The 22,736-nt window shown below is 32.0% G+C and overlaps 1 protein-coding gene across 1 annotated transcript; it reads left to right on the top strand.

Moving 5' to 3' along the window:
- Nucleotides 1-906: 906 nt before the first annotated feature.
- On the top strand, nt 907-22,049 carry mettl24 (methyltransferase like 24). The gene is made up of 6 exons (XM_051874326.1): nt 907-1,299; nt 4,189-4,464; nt 9,159-9,257; nt 9,805-9,941; nt 14,555-14,780; nt 19,092-22,049. The coding sequence occupies exons 2-6, from the start codon at nt 4,228-4,230 to the stop codon at nt 19,413-19,415; spliced, it is 1,023 nt and encodes a 340-aa protein (XP_051730286.1). The 5' UTR covers nt 907-1,299; nt 4,189-4,227; the 3' UTR covers nt 19,416-22,049.
- Nucleotides 22,050-22,736: the final 687 nt, after the last annotated feature.

The raw sequence follows: 22,736 nt of genomic DNA, 5'->3' as shown, positions 1-22,736 counted from the left end.
GCAATTATGAGAAATAAATCACGATTGCCGTTTCATTTCCATAGATTATAACAGATCTGAGAGTGAAAGATGATTATCAGTCGATAATGACTTTTTAGTCTCATATCATGGAGTGCAAAACTCATGTGGACTACTGTTATTATATTTTTATGGTGCTTTTTTGGGTCTTTTTTGTAACTCGTTAGTGTAAATTACCATGCATTTACCATGTAGCCTTAATAAACATCTTCATTTGGGTTTCAAAGAAGAAAAAAAGCCTGTATTTCTGTCAAGTTTCAAATTCTTCTCAACACGGGTCATGTCAGAGAATACAGGACATCATTCTGAAAGAAAAAAAGATTTAGAGACATGTAAAGCAAACCAGAAAGCACTGAGACAGAGATAAATAAATATATATATAATGTAAAAATATAAAAAATAAAATATTAAAATAACTGTTAATATTATATTAAAATATATTTAATTATCAGTAAATGAAATTTATGGGGTGGATGTCACCATTTTAATTTTTGTAAAAACACGTCTTAATATGATTTCTGTTTTTCCTTCTGATTTTGGGGCAAAGGATATATGGCACTTTACCTGAAATGTAATTCCTAAAGTCACCAACAAGTGTCAGTCTTGCATTTTATATGCTATACTGTTATAAAGATCTCAATGATTTACATCAGAATTTCATCACTTTTTGTCCATATAAATATCAGCATCTGCAGCATTATTGCATATTTTTGCCTCTGAATAAAATTAAGCTGTTTTTTCCTCCAAAAAAGTTGTTACGGGAAAAAATTAAAATAAGAAATATGCTGTCAGCTTACATATTGATTATTATCTGATTTTAAAGCTTGTTTTAAGTCATCTTGTGATGGCTACTTGCTCCCTAGAAAGAGTTACAGCATGTTGATGTAAAGAAAACAGTATCAGACTGTCAGATGATGGAGAACGCTTTCTGTGTGTCTACTGTGATTGTGCTGAGGGGCGGAGAGTGTGTGTGTGTGTGTGTCTTTGTCTAGAGTTACTTCAGCTGTCCAGAAGCATATGGGTGGAGAGAGGCTCTGGAAACGTGTGTGTTTATAAAGAGAGGCGCGGCCTAAAGGGGGAGTTCCAGACCTCCGAGTGACGACTGCAGTTTTCTCCTGCGCTCAAACACTCGCAGCAGCAGCGTGAGAAGATGTTTACCAGCGCCGGACTCCGTATCCGAAGACATTCTGAGCATCTGAATGCAGAGAAGAAAGACAGAAGCGAATGAAGCAAACGCTCAGACATGAAGAGCAGAAGATCAAGAAGCACAGGCTGAAAGAGGTGGGCGCTACGAGCAAAATACTTTACAGGAAGGTCACATTAGTTAATAATGCATTAACTAACAATGAGAAATACCTATTTATAGTGTTTAGTAATCTTTGTTAATGTTAGTTAATAAATATAATATTAACAGATACAACTTTTGATTGTAATAATGTTGAAATTAACATTATATATGATACTTTAAATGCTTTAGAACTTTTATTTGTTAACCAATGTAGTTAACTAATGAAACCTTATTGTGAAGTGTTACCGGTTAGTTTTAATAGTTTCATATCACAGTAATGGTATGCGTCACATTATTTTATTAATTCAACAGAAATTAGTATGAAATAATCTGTTTTTGAAAATCCAGAAAATGAAAAACTGTACAAAATATACTTTATCTAATTTTATTTATTTGGATCTTGATGGAATCAAATCCAAATATCAGATTTATGTCAAATAAATCAGTGTAAAATAGATTCACGTTATGAAAACTAAAGAGTTAAACTAATATTAGAACAGTTTCGACTTTAGATTTGAAGCTGATAAACAGACTTGAGACGCACATCATGCAACAATTAATGCAGAAAGTTGACATTTTTAGTTTACTCCGTGTTTCTTTGTCACTAAAGGGGTCATGACATGAGAAATCAAATTTGCCTTGATCTTTTGACATACAAGAGGTCTTTGAACCATTAAAACATCCTGCAAGTTTCATATCTTAGAACGCCCTCCTCATTATAAACAAACATTTATTTAATCAAGCTCAGAAAACAGTTTGTTTTGATATTGCGGAATCTGTGACATCACATGGGCAAATAAATTTGCATATTCCCGAATAGTTACACATCATCACACCATAGGCCCCGCCCACTGTTACCATAGGCCCCACCCACGTTTGAATTGGCTGCAAAATTAATAACAGTGCAAATTCAGCGCAGAATCCTCTGCTTTAGACCACAGATATCAGATCAATAGTGCTGAAACCAGGAGAAACACTGTGTCACGAACAAGTTAAGGCTCTCCAGTCCACAAATCACCATGGATTTAATGTAGTAACATGGTATTGTGGCACTCAAATACTCGAATGCTTTTACATTATTAATTTCAGGGTTCGTGCAAACGTTTGAGAGTGAAATTCAAGCAATTTTCAAGGACACTTTTTCCTGCACTTAAAACCTCTAAATATTATCAATTTTTAATGTTATTTTTAATGTGATGATTTGTAAAACTAAAAGGTTAAAGATGAAGAAAAACTAACACTATGTTCCTAATATTTTGGAAGTCTCCTACAACAGGTTTACATGCATGCAGGGTCAAACAACACTTTCGTTTTCTCATAATATACATTTAATTTCACTTCAGCTCTCAATGATTCGTAAACGACTCGAGTAGGACGTTTCTCTATGGCAAGTGTCACTTTAGTTTATTTATAAGACGTGACAGCAGCGTCACTGTTATACTTCATGTAGGTGCACCTGTGGGAACTGTATCAGAATGCCAAGCGAAGCTGAAAACAGAAGATAAACATTTAGGCCAGATGTGTGCAGACTTTTTCGTCATAACTATTAACAAAGTAAAAAATGGCTATATCAATAATCATTACAGTGAGTGTTTACTGTTTACAGAAAGAATACTTAAACTAACTAGTTAGTGTGGACTAGCATCTTAACATCCTATTACAATACAGATAGAGCTCCACTCTACTGTAATAATAAAAACACAGAGGGAAAAAAAACAGTTTGTTTTGTATGTTGTAAACTCCCACGTTAGCCGAGCACAAACGTGAATAGCTGATAATGCATTAGACTTTGTAAACAATACTTGATCATTACTCCAAGTAATAAGACAGACAAGCTGCATTAATCGACTCATTTTTAGACAATACTGGACCCACATCTGAATAGCAGAACTACAGTAACATGAGTTAGCCGGTTAGCAGGAGAAATACAGACTAGAGTGTACGTTACACAACATAACATACAAAACGACGAATTTTGAACGATTGCTAGAAAATATAAACATCAATTATTAATCATATTTACAGGTTGAGATTAAGAGGAGCAAGATGGTCCAAATAAACTCGGCATTGATCCATATTTTAAGACCAAGCGTTTTGTGAATCTTGCGTTAAATTCCCCGAGGTTTGAGAAGCAGTCGTCAGTGAAATGACGGGAACACAACAAAAGATTGTACTGCTGTGGTATTGTTGACTGCTGTGGCGTCTGCGCGCGCAATAAGTGGGCGGGCAATATGCTAACGTCACAAAGAAACAGCTTGGGATTCGTTTTACAAACGACTCGTTTAATTGACTCAGTCGACTCTTACTTTTGAGAGACAATAATTATATACGGTGCACTTTCAGATTTAAAACTTTGCAGGATGTTTTCATTCACTTAGAGCTGTTACACACTACATGAAAGGTACTTTTCAAAAATCCTTAATAGGGGCACTTTAAAAAAGAAGACATGAAATTAGCACTAGATGGCGGCAGAGAAGCACTTATTGTATATGGAAAAGTAGGAAAAGTCTCATGAAAAACAAAAACTTTTTTTAAATTGTGACTGAATTACACAGGATGCAAGTAAAGAGTGCTTCTTTTATAATCACTGAAGCTTTCCCGGATCTTGTCAGAGGATTATATGTTTGTTCAGAGCATTTGACTGAGTCCCAGTGTAACGAAGAGTTCAACTTTTGTTGAAAGATGAAGCAGTCGACTGTATTAGATCTGACAGCAGCTGCATCACAAACCACAAGTAAAATCCACGTGCAATAGTGAGTGAACCTCAAGGATCATAACTCCATGTCATGACCCCTTTAATATTATAAATCAGTCCTGTGTGCTGATAGCTGCATGAATATCTAACACAGTACAAAATGTATAGCAGAGTCTGTATATTCCAGATGGAGACGCACACGACTGAAAAGTGAGCGAGACGTGAGATGAGACTGCAGCGTACCTACAGGATGAACAAGTGTTTCCTGCTGCGCGCGAGTCTCCTGCTGTCGCTGCTGTGCGTCTGCGCTCACGTCTATGTGGAGCTCAATGGCTTGTGTCTGACGGCGGCGGTTCGACTCCAGAAACAGACCCCGAATCGCAGGCATCAGAAGGCCGTTACCAGGGCAGCTTTGGCTGATGCTGCATCCACGTGCTGCCGGCCGCTGAAACATCACAGACAGGTGAGAAACTGCTGTTAATGTGAATTACTGCATTCAGATCTCAAAACTCAGCAGTTCTCAGTCGGTTTGACTTCAAGGACCGCCACGATATTTCTGATACTTCTGCTGTAATGACAAAGTTGCTCATTTTTTTTTAGACATTTTTATTTACATAAACTAGGAATGGCAGTATATTAAAATTATTAAATAAAACAATTATAAATAATTAAATTAATTCAAATAAAATAAGTTAATTTTTTATTTATTTACATAAACTAGGAGTGGCACTATATTAAAATAATTAAAATAATTTTAAATTAATTAATTAGAATAAAATAAATTGACATTTTATTTACATAAACTAGAACTAGGGCTATATTAAAATAATTAAATAAAATATTTATAAATAATTAAATTAAAAAAATAATTAAATTAAACTTTTTATTTACATAAACTATGAGTGGCACTATATTAAAATAATTATTAATTAATTAATTAGAATAAAATAAATTGATGTTTTATTTACATAAACTAGGAGTGGCACTATATTAAAATCATGAAATAAACAATTATAAATAATTAAATTAAACTTTTATTTACATAAACTATGAGTGGTACTATATTAAAATAAATAAATAAATAAACAATTATAAATAATTAAGTTAAATTTGTATTTACATAAACTAGAACTAGGGCTATATTAAAGTACAACAATTAAATAAAATATTTATAAATAATTAAATTAATTTAAAAAAATTATTTACATAAACTAGGAGTAGCACTATATTAAAATAATAAGTAATTAAATTAATTAATTAATCAAAATAAAATAAATTAACTTTATTTACATAAACTAGGAGTGGCACTATATAAAATAATTAAAACAATTATAAATAGTTAAATGAATTCAAATGAATTAACGATAAATTAATAATTCAAATAATTCAATGAAATAATTATAAATAATTAAAAAACTAAATTAATTAGAAATAATAATTAAAAGTTATTGAATGTTCATCAGGGTTTGCACTATTTATTATTGATGAATTTACACAACTTTAGTCATTTGTAAATAAAGGGTTTTTGTAAATTATTTTTACTCACAAATAGCAATTTAACATGACATAACTAAAAGTAAATAATAAAATTGGCTTTTTAAGATTTTATTGATTTCCATGACACTACCAGGTCTAGAAATCTTATTTTTAAAAATTAATTTATAAATACTAGGTTTTCCAAGACTGTAAGAACACAGTTTGGTTCCAGTCGAGACTATAAATCCTTCCGGAGAGTTTTGGTTCCCTTTGACCCGCATGATATATTTTGACCGTACAATGGAAGTCGATGGGAACCGAAACTCATTCTTCAACATATATTCTTTAGTGTTCAGCAGATGAAAAACAGGTTTGGAACGGAAAAATAAAGTAGCAGTTGTTGAGGGAACAAATAAGTATATGACGTCAGCTTACATATTAGCTTGTTTGAAATCATTTTAAGTCATCATGAGTCCCCTCGGTTGAGAACCACTGATCTATATTCTTACTAGAAAGAGTTACAGCATTCTGATGCACAGAAATCAGACTCTCAAATGATGGAGAACGAAGCAACTTTAGATTAATAGGATCCATCAGACACTCAAACGTGCTTCTGTTCTCCATTTTCGCTGGTATCCTGTTTATGTTGCTGACTGTGCATGTCAGAAACACTCTTAAACAAAAGCGTATTCATGCTCTTCTGAAGACTTTCACACTCTTGACCTCTGACCTGAGTCTAACACCACACAAAGATCCCCTTCAGTGCACTTGGACTATTTACTGCAACTAACCTGCTAAAATGACATGAATATGCATGAGTAGAATGCTACAGTCATGAGCTCATTAACATATGCCCGCCCACATTTATTCAGTAACATGATGCATTTGATCAAAAGTGTCAGTAAAGACATTTATAATGTTGCAAAAGATTCTATTTCAAATAAATGCTGCTCTTTTGAACTTTCTATTCATCAAAGAAAAATTCAGCTTTGATCACAGGAATAAATTACACTCAACTATATATTCACATGGAAAACAGCTGATTTACATTGGAATAATATTTCACAATTTTACTGTATTTTTGATCAAATCAAGAGCCCAAACAGAGTTGGATGAAACTGCATCATCTTTTACACACAGAAGAAGCGTTTGACGGCAGTGAACCGCTGTTATATTTGGAGATATTTTGGGTTAATGATATTCCCTCATATTTCAGGCGTCCCACTTCTCCTCTACCATATCAAACTCTTAATTTAAAAATCGCAGTTTGTAAACGAGCGCTGAATGTGTTTGCGTGTTTCACAGCGAGTGTTTGTATAATACAAGCTCTGAATCTGAAGAGCGGCAGCAGGAAAGACATCAGGGATTGATTGAATCCAGCTGTGGAAACAGAGCTGCACGTTCAGATTTTGCCAAGTAAGATCCACATCTTCTGTTGGTCCTAGAACAACATTAAGACCCCTGAACCCTGAAAATCAGATCCACAATGAAAGAAAAGCACATTATAAGAATGTGTTTTGTGTTGAGATTGAGATACTAATTTTTTTTTTCATTAATATTTTGAATTATCTTATACATTATATATATATATATATAATTAATTAATACACTAGGCTATAGAGATATTAAAAAAAACTAACTAAAAAAATTACAAAAACAGAACAAAACTAATAAAATTTTTGACTGGCAAAATATATTAATAAAATGTAAAATTAGTACATCAATGAAGATTGCACGGCAGACAGAGAAGAAAACATTTACTAATATTTATGAAGTAACCCGAAAGGATGATGATGATTATGAAGCAGTGCTACTCTTTCCTGAAACGAGCCAGATGTTGTTCTCATGCTGAACTCGTGTTTGTTTGACGTTTGTAAGAGGGACGGAAAAATGCAGCTCTAATAAAAGACAGCGTCTGTGGATCTGGAATTCTCTGACAAATAAAAATAGAAACAGATTAAAACAAGCTGGAAAAAACTGATCCTTCCAACTCTGAAAAACACGAGAACTTCTGACAGAGTTTGATTAGAGTCAAACAAACCAACATCACAGATGTGTGATAATATTGATAATAGACACTTACCGATGTTTGTGCTGCTGTTTTCCCGCCAAAATGACATCACTACCTGTCGGATGATGATGTCATTGAGGAACTGGCAGGGATTCTACAAAAGTGATATTGAGGACGCAAACTGATTATCAATGCAAGCAATATTCTCAAGACAACACATTTGGTTTCAGTTGGATAAAGATTCAAAGTTAGTTATTAAATTATTTAAAAAAATTTTGAGAGTTTCTGTGTTAGTGCAGCACCTGAAAACATAGATCATTACAATTTCATGACATTATTTTCACGACAATTAATAACAGTGCTGTCAAATCGATTATTCACAATTAATCACGTCTAATGTAAAAGTTTGTAAAGATAACAGTTCTGTCGAACCGATTATTCGCGATTAATCGCGTCTAACGTAAAAGTTTGTAAAGATAACAGTTCTGTCAAATCGATTATTCGCGATTAATTGCGTCTAGCGTAAAAGTTTGTAAAGATAACAGTGCTGTCAAACCGATTATTCGCGATTAATCCTGTCTAACGTAAAAGTTTGTAAAGATAACGGTTCTGTCGAACCGATTATTCGCGGTTAATCACATCTAACATAAAAGTTCGTAAATATAATAGTGCTGTCAAATGGATTATTCGCGATTAATCCCGTCTAACGTAAAAGTTTGTAAAGATAACAGTTCTGTCAAACCGATTATTCGCGATTAAACGCATCTAACGTAAAAGTTTGTAAAGATAACAGTTCTGTCAAACCGATTAATCACAAATAATCGCATCTAACATAAAAGCTTGTAAATATAATAGGGCTGTCTAATAGATTATTCGCGGTTAATCACATCTAACATAAAAGTTCGTAAATATAATAGTGCTGTCAAATGGATTAATCGATTTGTCAGCACTAATCTATTAGTATGAATAAATAAAAAATATTAAATAAATAAACAAATAAATTAGTGTTTCTTTGTAAGTTAGTCCAGCATCTGGAAACATGAAAAAAAGAAAACAAAAATATACACAAAACTAAAAAAATTATTTAAAGTTCACCTGTTCAATATTTTATACAGTATTTTAAGACCAGTGTTGTTATTTTTAACTAAAACTAAAACAACTAAAAATCATTTTCGGTGATTAAAATAAAGCAGAAATAAAATAAAATATAAATATTAGGTGATTAAACCTTAAAACAAAAAAAGCAATTGAAATAAATATGCTTAAGTCAAAGTATTAAAATTACAAAAGCTAAAACTGAAACAAAAATGAATTCAAGCTAAATAGACATTTAAAAAAGAAAACTAATAAAAATGACAAAAACTAATCTAAAATTTAAAAAAAACTGAAAATATAAAAAATAAAAGCAAATTCAGAATATTTATAAAAACTATAAAAACAAAATACAATCTCGAGCTCTCAGACAGTCATAAACGATAGTTTATCTGTTCCAGATCTTCACTGATGAATCTTCAACTTTACAGAAAGATTAAAAAAAAGACGAAGAGCTTTCAGAATCTCAGACAGAAAAACACAAGGTCATTCATTTCTCAAAGACAGTTTGCTGAAGTCTATAACCCTGAAGAAGCTCCACTGAGGGGTTTTCAGCAGTTTTCTGTGTATTTGTGTAGATTCCTAGATGGAAGATCGACCTTGAACCGTGGGCCGCAGAGACGCGCGGCTTACAGGAGGAAGCCGATCGATTCCTCAGATACATCTCTACACCGCAGGTACAGTCTCACGCTTCACTTCAGGCTTTAATGTAAACGCTGTTCTCAATACCCCAGTTAAAGTGCTCTATTATGCTGTTTTAAAGGCTTCTTATTTCTCTCAGAGTCTGAAAACAGTTTGTTCGAAGATTCGGTCTCTAAGCCCCGCCTTTCTGAGAGCTGCTCTGCTCTGATTGGTCAGAAATCAAACGCTCATTATCATATCTGAGTATCTGACACACAGTGATACGAACAGTAACGATGGCGTGGGTTTTACCGTATCAATCTCATCAAAGTGGATTTGCTTTGGCAGCAGAAAACAGTGTCTTCTCGACATGAACAACACAAACCAAACTCTTTCAGTCTCAGATAAACTACAGTGATTGAGGGCGGGGCAAAGAGACGCTGCTCAGCCAATGAGGATCATAGACTGGCATTATGCAAATTAGAGTGAGACTGGAATTACTGACGACTCGTTTCACTAACGATTCGAAAAAGCATAATAGAGTCACTTTAAATCAGTCGCCTGCAGGACGAGATGAATGATGGATCTTCTGTGTGTTTGAAGGTGTCCTGTGAGAGACCAGCGTCGGCACCGCCCATGCTTGACAGAGAGGATCATGGGTCTTGGGTTCTGTGTTTGGACCGCCGGTTCAGTCTGGCCGAGCGTATCGCGTCGAAACGCTGCCGTGTGTATTCGCTCAGGTCAGTCTGTCGCGTTTTCACACACTAAAAATGAACAAACCCAGCGATTGGGTTAATTATTTTGACCCAACATGCTGGGTAGTTTTATTTAACCCAACTATTGTTTAAAAATGACTATATGACTGACTTAAAATGAACCCGGAAATTAAAAATCAGACACATAATTACTAGAGGAAACAATAATAATCAAAAGGTAAACATAAAGTTTATTGTTTAATTATTGTTCATTAAACTTATTATTATTAAATGTTCATTTCCAACCTATTTTGGGTTCATTTTAAGCAATAAATATAGTAATTTTTAAACAATAGTTGAGTTAAATAAAACTACCCAGCACGCTGGGCAAACATTTAACCCAACCACTGGGTCAAAACAACCCAATCACGGAGTTTGTCCAATTTCAACCCAACTTTAGTTGTTTTTAACCCAGTATTTTTTAGAGTGTAATAAACATCTTTACCTCTCTGTAACGTTAAAATCCTGAGTATGATCATCAAATCGACCCTAATTAGATTCAATATATTTAACACTATGAAAAACAAAACAGTAAATATTTAACATTAATATTTATCACACATATATAATGTTACAGTCGTATTACTACAGTGTTATTTAACCTGTCCATAAAATTGCTGTGCATTATTATCTATGTATATTATTGCATAATATTGCTTTTAATGTTCAGTGTTTGAAGGATGAGTAGAATAATGTCATCTTAGTGAAAGTGCTTATTGCGTTCACAGAGCGAACATTTCGCTGATCGTTTACGGTTTAACAGAAGTTACTCCCATAATTCGTGCAAAGCATCATGGGCCGCAGGAAAAAGGTGGATAACTTTTGCCACTTTCTGAAGGAAATCTGAGGTGTTTGTGCACGCAGAACATCTGTCAGCACACAACTGCGGCTGACAGGTACACACTTGTGCGGCTCTGCATGAACACACAAACACACACAGGGTCGTGTCAGGATTCATGCTGTACATCCTTCCTGCACTCAACATGCAAAATCAGCAGGTTTCACTGTGTGTGTGTGTGTGTGTGTGATGCATTACAAACTAAAACGCTGGCATTATAATCCATGCATGTGAAAGTCTGTCTGACAGACTCCTGCCCTGCAGCGTCTCTCCTCATAATACAGTCAAACTTCATCAGCACACGCCAGTTGTACAGACCACTTCTGACACGAACAGACTTCACACATTAAATCAAAGATCTAGAAAGTTGAATGTTATGAAGAAATGAGTCATATTTCAACATGAAATCAAAGAAAAAGGGGATCATTATGATGCATTGTGGTATTATTTTCATCACAATTAAACACATTTTTCCTTAAATTCTCATTAGTGTAATGCATTTTTTTTAAATAATAAAAATATCACGGTAATATTATAATGAAAATCATTAATTGACAAAAAAATGCAACCGTACAATTTAAACAATATAGTAGACTAATGGGAATCGTGGGGTAAATTGTGTTTAATCATGAGAATAATGTAAAAATTCAAAGAATAAAAATAAAATGTAAATAATAAATAAATAAAATAAATTAACCAATTCCCATTTAAATTTTACGTCAATAAATTAAAGTGCATATACATGCTTAATTTTCTTAAATAAAGCACGTACACAAGATTAATTTCCTTTATAAAATATAATTATAGTATAAATATTTTTAAACTAATTTTTTCCTTTCGATTATAAAATGAAAAAAGGCCCAAAGATGTTCTAGATATTTTTTTGAGATTCATTTACATTTACTTTCCCAATAATGACGTTTATTTAACAGAAAAAAATTAAAAAAGTAATAAATGATAAGTAATAAACAAACAAAGAAATAAAATTTACAGATTTCCAGTGAAATTTTATGTCAATAAATAAATAAATAAACCAAAATTTACTTAAAAACAAATAAGTAAAAGCACATATACAGGCTTAATTTTCTTTATAAAATAAAATATGACACAAAAATATGATATTTTTTGAGAGATTTATTTACATTTACACATTTACTTTTTGGGAAAGAAAATGGCATTTATTTAACAGGAAAAAAAAACAAAATAACTAAATAAAAATGAAAATAATAATAAATAAATAAATAAAAGTGACCGATTCCCAGTCAAATTTTGTCAATAAATAAATCCATTATTTTAAAGGACGTACAAAGGCTTAATTTTCTTTAAATATAAATATATTCCTTTTTGATTTTAAAATGAAATATGACACAGAGATGTTCTAGATATTTCTGTGAGATTCATTTACATTTACACATTTGCTTTTTGGTAAAGTAATTTCTGTTTATTTAACAGAAAAAAGCAAAATAAATCAATAAAAATGTAAATAATAACGAACAGACAAATAAAACTGACTGATTCCCAGAGAAACTTTACATAAATAAATGAATTAAAAGACATACAAAGGCTTAATTTTCTTTATAAAATATAATTTATTATTTTTTCCTTTTGATTTTGAAATGAGATATGACCCTGAGTGAGATTCATTTGGCAGACGCTTTTTAATTTACTTTTATGTAATGTTTATGTAACAGCCAAACCACTCCTAGAAAGTTGTCAGATCACCTCAAATGATCCCAGAATCCTCTGCAGTGCAAACAGACTCCGCGAACACCAGCGCCTCCGAGCAGAACTCAAGACTCATTACAGTCAGCAGGCTGAATGAATCATTCATGACGAGCGCCGCTCGTCCAGAGCGACCGGCAGCGGATCTCGAGCACGTTTGACCCCTGCAGCGCTGCCGCGGCTCGTTTCAGAGCGGATCCTCCTCCAGATCTGCTGTTTTAGTCACATCATGAGTCTGGTGCTGTTCAACAAACACTCCAGAGCTCTTTAACATGATTTATACAAGCTGATAAAACATTCTGCACATCAAATAAATATAGATATAAGTTCACAATAGCATGCAACCTACTACTCTCGCTCTTTTTGGAACATACAGTATATATACTGGTCATAGTATGCAACATTTCTGTATGCATAAAATATGAGTACATTTGCACAAAATATGCAGTACAACCAGAATATACTGTGTGGAAGATAGCTGCTGAATTCATAAAGAATACTCATATACTACCAGCATACTAATATTGTAGTATGCTACCAGTACGCTTTTCAGCCTGTGTTTTAACTGATCAGATTGTCCAAATTTGAGATGTTTTTACAGAAATTAAAGATTATAGATGGAAATACCTGCAGCTTTATTTTCGAGATGACTCGATTAACTGGATTAGACGTTATAATACAGTCTAAAATGATTGTCATTACATACTATTTAGCCGGTAGTGTTTAGTATATACTGTGTTGTATGCTAGTATCGTATTTTGAAGTATTAATGCGTCAAGTCGCTGTATAATCAAACTATATTATATCATCAGAGGTTTTCAGGTTATTATAGTAAACTAAAGCCATAAAAAAAATTGTTACTTAAACCTTAACTGATATTCAGTGATATTTCTGATTATTCAATTAATATAATATATTTAATAATAATGTTTTAAGCAGATTTATGTTATAGATTTATGTTTTTAGATTTTAAAACAAGAAATAAATATTTGTAAGGAGTGTTAAGGTCATTTTATTTCAAGAGAAACCTTAATTGAAGATATTTATGTCAAATTTTTATATCAAAGATATTTATATAAAAATTCATTAGAGATTAATAGATTTATATATATATATATATATTTCTACATATTTATTTATAGTTTAATTTGATGTACTAAAATAAACTAAAACTAAAATTCCAAATCTCTCTCTCCCTATATATATATATATATATATATATATATTTCTACACACACATATACTGTATGTATAAATATATATAATATAAACAATACAATAAAATTACTAAAACTTAAAAATCACTACTATAGTTATATACTGTAGTTATACACGCACACACACACACACACATATATATATATATATATATAATTATATATATTTTTAAGTTTTAGTGATTTTGTTTTTGTCATTTTTATTAGTTTATATTTTTTATACATATATATATATATATATATAACTAATAAAAATGACAAAAACACAAAATCACTAAAACTTAAAAATTACTAAAACTTAAATTAGTACTATAGTTATATATATATATATATATATATATATATATATATATATATATATGTATATGGCTGGGCAAAGTTGATTTTTTGATTCATTGTTTTTTTTAAAATATGGTTGATTCGATGTCGATTTTCAAAAGCCACGTATCGATTTTTTGGGATCAAAAACAATAACTATTTCATTAATTTATTACTTTTTTGTAGTGGGGCCAGTGAAAATGTATTGAATTAATTGAATCGAATCGAAAATCGGGTCGAGAATCAAAATCAAATCGAATTGAGACCTCAAATCAGAATCAAATGGGTTTGGGACATCTGAATCAATACCCAGCCCTATACATATATAAAAAAACTATTCAAAATATTAATTCTAACTATAATAGTATCTCAGTGATACTGAAATACACTGGAGATTTTAACATGATTAAGGGTGTAAAAATGCTTCTTCCCGTTCAGCCGTTACTGTGGTAGAATCACAGAGAGCGTGAGAGATTCTGACGGTGATCCAGTGTGTGTCACAGGTTAGGAGCGGAGGATGATGGTCTGGAGCGGCTGTTAGCCGGATCAGGCTGTGAGGTTCACTGCTTCGACCCCAGTATCAGAGGAGCTCACCTGCAGGACGCACACATGTGGCTCCACCGGCTCTCCGTCGACTGGAGGGACCCGAACCCCGCCGTCCCGGCCCAGAGACTCCACAGCGGCACCAAGAAACTCGCCGCCATCCTCAACGACTTCGGCCACAGACAGGTGATGAGAGCAGCGCCGAGAACAACAAACATTTTATCAGTATCTTTCAGTACTTTCTTTCTATAAAAAATAAAGAAAATTAATTAATTTATATATATATATATATATTTTATTTCATTAATATAATATAATTAATAATTTAATTATATCTTAAATCAAGTTATTTATGGTAAATGTAATTCAAGAGAAACCTTATTAGATATTAATATAGAAGATAATAGATGATAAGATGAGAATATATTAATATATATCAAAATGAATTAGAGGTTAATAGATTAAAAAATAAAATAAATTAAAATAAAATACTTGCATGCATACATAAATAAATGAAAGAAATGTTTATCTCAAGACATTTATGCTTTTGTTTATGGTTTGATCTTCTTGAAATGCTTCTTATTTATCAAATCCAGTGATAATTGATAATTGTGATACATTGACTGAAATTGCAATAAAATAAATACAAAATGAAATACATTTAAAGAAATCCAAAAGTCAAATGAAGTGGTCAGAATTGGTATCTGTGCCAAAATAAATTTCTAATCACCTGTCATATTCATATTTCAGACTTCACCCTCATTTTTTCCATCATCTGCCTGAGCAAGTTTAGTCTTTGCACTTTAAATCCACGTCCTTGAACAAACACAGACATTCAACACACACACACACACACACACACACAAGCAATTATAGTGTCCATTTCTGTCAGGTGACAAAACGCCGCTCCAAAGACTCTAACAGGTACTCACAGGTTATTGATTGTGTGTGAGACGCATCATTTACTGCGAACACAGCAGAAGCTTTACGTTTGCTTTCTCCAGGCTTTCAGGAGCATCTGTGTGCAGCGTGAGATACAAGAGCGTCTTGTGTTGGATGATTCACTCTGATCTGCCTGAGAAACAGAAATAGAGATGTTTAAAAACGGTTAACATTAGATGTGATTTTTCGTGATTAATCTATTTGACGGCACTAGTTTAAACTAAACGTCTTCATAGTTTAAAAACACTTAATATTAGATGCGATTTATTGCAATTAATCGATTTGACGGCACTAGTTTAAACTAAATATCTTCGCAGTTTAAAATCGGTTAATATTAGATGCGATTTATCGCGAATAATCGATTTGACGGCACTAGTTTAAACTAAACATCTTCATAGTTTAAAAACGGTTAACATTAGATGCGATTTATCGCAATTAATCGATTTGACGGCACTACTTTAAACTAAATGTCTTCATAGTTTAAAAACGGTTAATATTGCAATTAATTGTGATTAATCGATTTGACAGCACTAGTTTAAACTAAATATCTTCGTAGTTTAAAAACGGTTAATATTAGATGCGATTTATCGCGAATAATCGATTTGACGGCACTACTTTAAACTAAATGTCTTCATAGTTTAAAAACGGTTAATATTAGATGCAATTAATTGTGATTAATCGATTTGACAGCACTAGTTTAAACTAAATATCTTCGTAGTTTAAAAACGGTTAATATTAGATGCGATTTATCGTGAATAATCGATTTGACAGCACTAGTTTAAACTAAACGTCTTCATAGTTTAAAAACGGTTAATATTAGATGCAATTAATTGTGATTAATCGATTTGACAGCACTAGTTTAAACTAAACGTCTTCATAGTTTAAAAACGGTTAATATTAGATGCGATTTATCGCGATTAATCGATTTGACGGCACTAGTTTAAATATCTTCGTAGTTTAAAAACAGTTAATATTAGATGCGATTTTTCGCGAATAATTGATTTGACGGCACTAGTTTAAACTAAACGTCTTCATAGTTTAAAAACAGTTAATATTAGATGCAATTTATCGTGAATAATCGATTTGACGGCACTAGTTTAAACTAAACGTCTTCATAGTTTAATATTAGATGCGATTAATCATGATTAATCGATTTGTCTGCACTAGTTTAAACAGTTAATATTAGATGTGATTAATCAAGGTTAATTGATTTGACAGCACTAGTTTAAACTAAATGTCTTCATAGTTTAAAGGCAGTTCATATTAATTTTAAAAGGTCCTGAAGTTTAAGAAAGAGACGAGACTCTTTCTGGGTCAAACAGAAGAGAGAAAGCTCTAGAAAGCGAGCGAGAGGTTGACGTGAGTCTCTGACGGACGCGCTGCAGGTCTGCTGGTTTCATCTCTCATGGGTTTGTGTGCAGTAATCCAGGTCAGTCTTCTGCACTGCCCACCTTCACCAGCTCGTCCTCAATAGAGCGTCCTACTTTCCCTCGTCCTCCTTGTTTATATCTCCTGACGACGGCACCATATGGAGTAACTGCAGCTCAATGCCAACGCTGAAACGCTGCAGTCTTTAAGAAACGGAGGCAGAAATGTGTGAAACACCTGTTCGTTAGATTATAGTTAATTAAAAACTAAACATTTACCCATAACACATCTGTCAGATTACGCTGTACATGCTGAGATGACGATGTACATGCTGAGCTTTAATACTTGGCGACAGTATTAGTGATTCTTGCCTTAAACGCTCCTCATAATAAACTGCCTTCCCAGCAGCCCTTACGATCATGGAAAGAGACCAAAGCCATTATAAATCACTAATGAAATCTTTCAAATGTGTCTTTGATTATCAGATGCACTCCAGCAGTTCTCGCTCCCGGTGAAACTGAGGACAAACACAAAACTTCAACTATTAATCGTGGTTTGAGACGAAAAGTAACGAGCCGAGAGATTCGGCACAGTCATAAAGAGTTGTGAACAAACCGTTTCGCTTGCTGTATTCCTGTCAGACTTCCAGAAAATGCTGTAAAAATATACAGATTTAGCAAAGATAAAAACAGTGGTGATCTCGTAACAACAGAGGCATGTGATTGGCTAAGAACTAAAAATAAGGAAAACTTTTCCCCCTAGTTAATATGACTATACAATAAAAATAATAAAAAGTATTATTTTATTATTATTAAGAAGAATATTTTATTCATTTATTATAAAAAAAACACATCAATAAATATTACTATTGCAATAATACTGTAAAGTAAAAATGAGCATTTAATTTATTATTCTAAATATTTTAAAATATATAAAAATTAAAATCCATAAATCAATAAATATAAATGATCAATTAATATTTATTTAACATTATTACTCAGAATAATATTTTTATTAAAATTATAAAAATCAAATCAGTTAAAAAATATTACTATTGCAATAATACTATTAGTAAAGTAAAAACAAGCATTTAATAATAATAATCACTATTCAGAATATTTTATTATAAAATTAAAATCAATAAAAAATATTGCTATTGCAATATTAATATTGTACTGTAAATAATGAGCATTTAATAATAACAGTATTTGTAAACTATAAAAATTAAAATCCATAAATAATAATCAATAAATATAAATGATCAATAAATACTGCTATTGCAATAATACTATTGTATGGTAAAGTAAAAAATGAGCATTTAATAATAATTATTAAAAATATTATTCAGAATAATATTTTTATTTAAATTATAAAAATTAAATAATTTAAGAAATATTACTATTGCAATAATACTATTGTACTGTAAAGTAAAAATGAGCATTTATTAATAAATAATAATTACTATTATTAGTCAGAATATTTTATTATAAAATTAAAATCAATAAAGAAATATTATATATTTTATATTATTATATATTATATTTATATAATATATAAAGAAATATACAATATTACTATTGTACTGTAAAAAATGAGCATTTAATAATAATAATACCTGTAATAATTATTATTATTTAGAATAATATATTTAGTTATTTAAATTATAAAAATTAAAATCAATAAATATTGATATTGTAAAAATATTGTATGGTAAAAATAGTATTTAATAATAATTATTAAAATTATTATTCAGTATTTTTATTTAATTAATATTTTATCAATATTTTTATTTATTTATTGATAATTCTGTTAAGATATTATATTACTATTGCAAAAAAAACTATTGTACAGTAAAGTAAAAACTGAGCATTTAATAATAATAATAATAATAAAAAACAGTAATTTTACAACAGCCGACTTAATTTCTTTTCTTCTCAACATTAGAGCTTTTATTTTGGTGTAAAAGACTTTCTTTATAAATGACAAACTTGATAAGACGGTTGGCACGTTTCTCTTGGATTTACACAGTTCACGTGTGTCAGGTTGGAAAATATGTAAATCCATATAAATACAGAATATTGTAAACATACAGAACCCATAGTTTACAAGATCTCCTAGTCAGTTTGATTCAGAAAACTGTGTTAATGATGTCACTTCCGTGTCAGTAATAACGAACGTTCCCCTCAGGTGGATGTCCTGAAGGTGGACCTGGAAAGTGCCGAGTGGAAGATTCTGGAGAACCTGATTCTGGAGCAGGTGCTGGACTCCATCGGCCTGCTGCTGCTGGAGCTGCACCTGCACTGGGCGGGGTTTGAGGTGGGCGGAGACGAGCCCTCGGTGGTCCGCTACTGGTTCAGCCTGCTCAGGGAGTTGGAGCGCGCTCATTTCCGCCTCTATCACAGCTACAGCGACCCGACCAAACCGCGCCTGTTCCTGCACAGAAACCTGCAGAACACCAGCAGCTCCTTCGTCCTGGGATGGGTGAACACTCAGTTTGTGCCGCGAGGATGATCAGGCTCTGTTCTGAAGAGAAACACTTCATAACGCAAACCCAGCGGTCTTGGGTTGATTAGTGCGACGTTCTCAACAGTGTGTGATTAAACGCCTCCGTACGGGATTAAATCAACACGTCAATGAACGAGACACGATTAAAGACTCTGTCAATCATGACTAAAGTCATAGCGAAGGTGCATACATGATGTCACACAGTTTGCTTTCAATTTTACTCAAGATACCATCTCTTCTGACAAGAAACGATCGTAACAATAGGGGAAAAGCAAACTGAAGAAACTCAACTGAAGAAAAAGAGAAAAACACAAGGCGAAATCATCAAGATGACACGAATCGCCATGAATCAGTACTATGGTAACACTTTACTCATTATTTTGAGACATGGTACCATGGTAATACTGCTGTTTTAAGGGCATGTACCATGTAATATTGCAGTATATGAACATGGTTATAGTACATTATCAAAGTATCATGGTAGCACAAAATATAATTATATAATGTATATATATATTAAAATTACATACATTTTAATTAAAATCAGTAGTGTGTGTATATATATGAAGAGTTTGGTTCCAAAACGCCATTTTTAAAAAAAAAAAAGAGTTTCCCCCAAAATCAGTATCGGTATTGAAAAGTCATTTATTAATTTTGCGCAAAATGCGATATCCGTCGTGTTATTCTGTCACGTTTTTTCCCTTTCTTTTCAAAACACGACAAACGCCACTCTCCCTTCTCTGCAGAATGCGATATATCCGCTCGACCAATCACAGCGCACCATTCCACGCACTGTGAATAGTAATGCCGGCGCTCTGAATACACCCGGCATCCTAGTTTTCCTTGTACTTTGTGATCAACAAAAACAGAAAAATGAATAATTTTGACGGCATTGACGAACCTGCGGTGGTTTATTTTTAACCGTGCGGTGGCGCCAGATATTCTTTAATCAGTAATGACAAACGGAGACATAATTAATTTATAACATTAACAAGATGACTCGTTGAATTCATTTTGGGAGCGACGGCTGAATGTATTTTTAGTAAAATGCCTGTATATAAGAATAGTATTGTCAGTTCAGAGGCTGTCATAAATGTCAATCAACTTACTTTGTTGTGTATTTTCAATATGAAAAATAACTTTTATATTGATCCAATGGATTGATTGCATTTTGGGGGAAAAATAATCAGTTTTTATAATAAATCTTTAAAAATCAAAATCTAGATTTGAATTTTTAATGTTATTATAATCAAAAGATGCTATGTGAAAGTTTGAAACAGAAAATAGTGGTTTTCATCTTGCCGCTTTCTTGGTAAAGAAAACACATTTTTACTTAAATTAATCAAAATGGAGTTATAGCGTTTTGGATCCAAACTCTTCATACATATTAGTGGTCAACTGATATATTGGCTGATATTTGATATTTTGTAATTATCGGCATCTGTTTAAGTTTTTCCTTGTTCATATTAAAAATAACAAATATTTAGCAATTTTATTAGGATTTTTAAATTTTTTTAGGATTTTTTAATTTATGAAATTTTAATATATATATTTATATATATTAGGGCTGTCAAGTGATTCAAATTTTTAATGAATTAATTACATGATGTGGCGATTGATTAATCTAATTTTGGCTGAGAAATTACCCCTAAAGTCATTATTGTGTAAAGCATCGAATAAACATCACAAAAAGTAGCTTCAGAAAGAAATATTTTATTTGATTCAACATAGAATTTATTACACTTACTCTTTTGGACCACGAGGTTGAGTAAATGATGACTGAATTTTCATTTCTGAGTGAACTATACCTTTAATTTCTTTTTAATTAGTATGGAAATATGAAAAACTAAAACTGCCAGTAGGTGGCGGTAAATGTCTTAATGATTAAGATTCATTCAAACGGCTGATTCAATCATGAGTAATTGTTCTCTTCAGGCTTGTTGATTTGAAGCGGCGCTACACACGGTGTATATCAAAGTACCATGAGAGTGAATAGAAAATTAAGTGTTAAAAATGAACGTATTGTTTTTTTACCATAATTAATTAATCGAATTAACGCATTAAATTGACAGCCCTAATATTTACAAGTTGTTAACTAATATATCAGCCGATATTTGACATTTTTTAATTATCAGCATATACGTTTTTCTGTCTGACTTTTATTTTGACATTGCACTGCTGATTTTATTAATAAAATTATGTAATTTTATTATATATATATATATATATATATATACAAATTTATATACGTTTACAGTTAAATGTTTATTTTTATTAAATTATAATGCTTCTAATTAATTTTGTACTACAAATATAATAAAAAATATAATTCTACCTTTTTTTTGTACTGCAAAATTGATTTAAATCCATTTTGATCAAACATTCATGCACCACACAAGTAGTACCCATGATGCAAAGCGCTCAACCAGCTTACAACTGATTTCAACTCAGTACTCTATTAAACAAATATTAAATGAAATTTGCGTTTCCCAAAAGCATCATAAGTAGATTATAGAAATCACTGGCGCCAGTGATCTACGATGCTTCTGGGAAATGCAGAAATATTTTCAGTATGGAATAAAGTATATTTATGGTATATTTTGTAAGTGTTGCTCAATAAAAATGGGCTGAAATCAGGAATATTGTGCAACTTTTTCCACAGAAAGTGAGTGAATTCACTCAACAAAAACCAGGTGTATAAATATATTTATAAATGTCACGTTCCTTGAGTGTTGGAGAGTTTCACGCAGTGCATTCTGGGATTGCCTTATTCGTGAAGAATGGCTAAACTGAGGTTATCTTAATATAGCATCATTTTGCACTTCATTTTCTCAGAAAGTGTTCAAGAGTTTATTCTGAGAAAGATGTTTACACAGACTAAAACTAAGAAACGCTCTTTATTTTCATCTGTTAATACTGAAGATAATTTACAGTTTGAACAGACGCAGATATTAATGAACCGTCGATGTTTACACGACTCAGGATTCTGATTGGCTGACATGAATAACAATCCTATAATGACAGACTCACCGTGAGGTCACGCACTTGTGATATTTGCTTGTGATAAGTGCAATTTCCCATTAAAGTAAAAAACAAAACACGTAAAAGCAAAATTCCCAGTGGAGGACTACATTACCCATAATGCCAAAGCGAAATCCTTCCAATCAGGTCGCAGTTACCATGAAATAAAGCTTTGGAAATTATTTAGAACTCAAAAATGTGGTGTTTTATACTATAATCAATTTCTTAAAGTCAATTTGAGGAGTTTGTCCCCTAATTAAAGATGTTCAAGCTTTTTTAAATAGTCTTTGCCTCTAATTAAATGCT

This window comes from Ctenopharyngodon idella, chromosome 20, assembly GCF_019924925.1.
Source record: "Ctenopharyngodon idella isolate HZGC_01 chromosome 20, HZGC01, whole genome shotgun sequence".
Lineage (NCBI taxonomy): Eukaryota > Metazoa > Chordata > Actinopteri > Cypriniformes > Xenocyprididae > Ctenopharyngodon > Ctenopharyngodon idella.
The sequence above is the reverse complement of the archived record's forward strand: the minus strand, read 5'-3'. Positions and strand labels throughout refer to the sequence as shown.

Bases quoted from the DNA above. Each gene is read 5' to 3' on its own strand.
- mettl24 (XM_051874326.1), top strand. From the start codon at position 4,228: ATGAGACTGCAGCGTACCTACAGGATGAACAAGTGTTTCCTGCTGCGC. The intron at 9,258-9,804 runs GTACAGTCTCAC...GTGTGTTTGAAG, and splicing joins GATACATCTCTACACCGCAG to GTGTCCTGTGAGAGACCAGC. The intron at 9,942-14,554 runs GTCAGTCTGTCG...TGTGTGTCACAG, and splicing joins TGCCGTGTGTATTCGCTCAG to GTTAGGAGCGGAGGATGATG.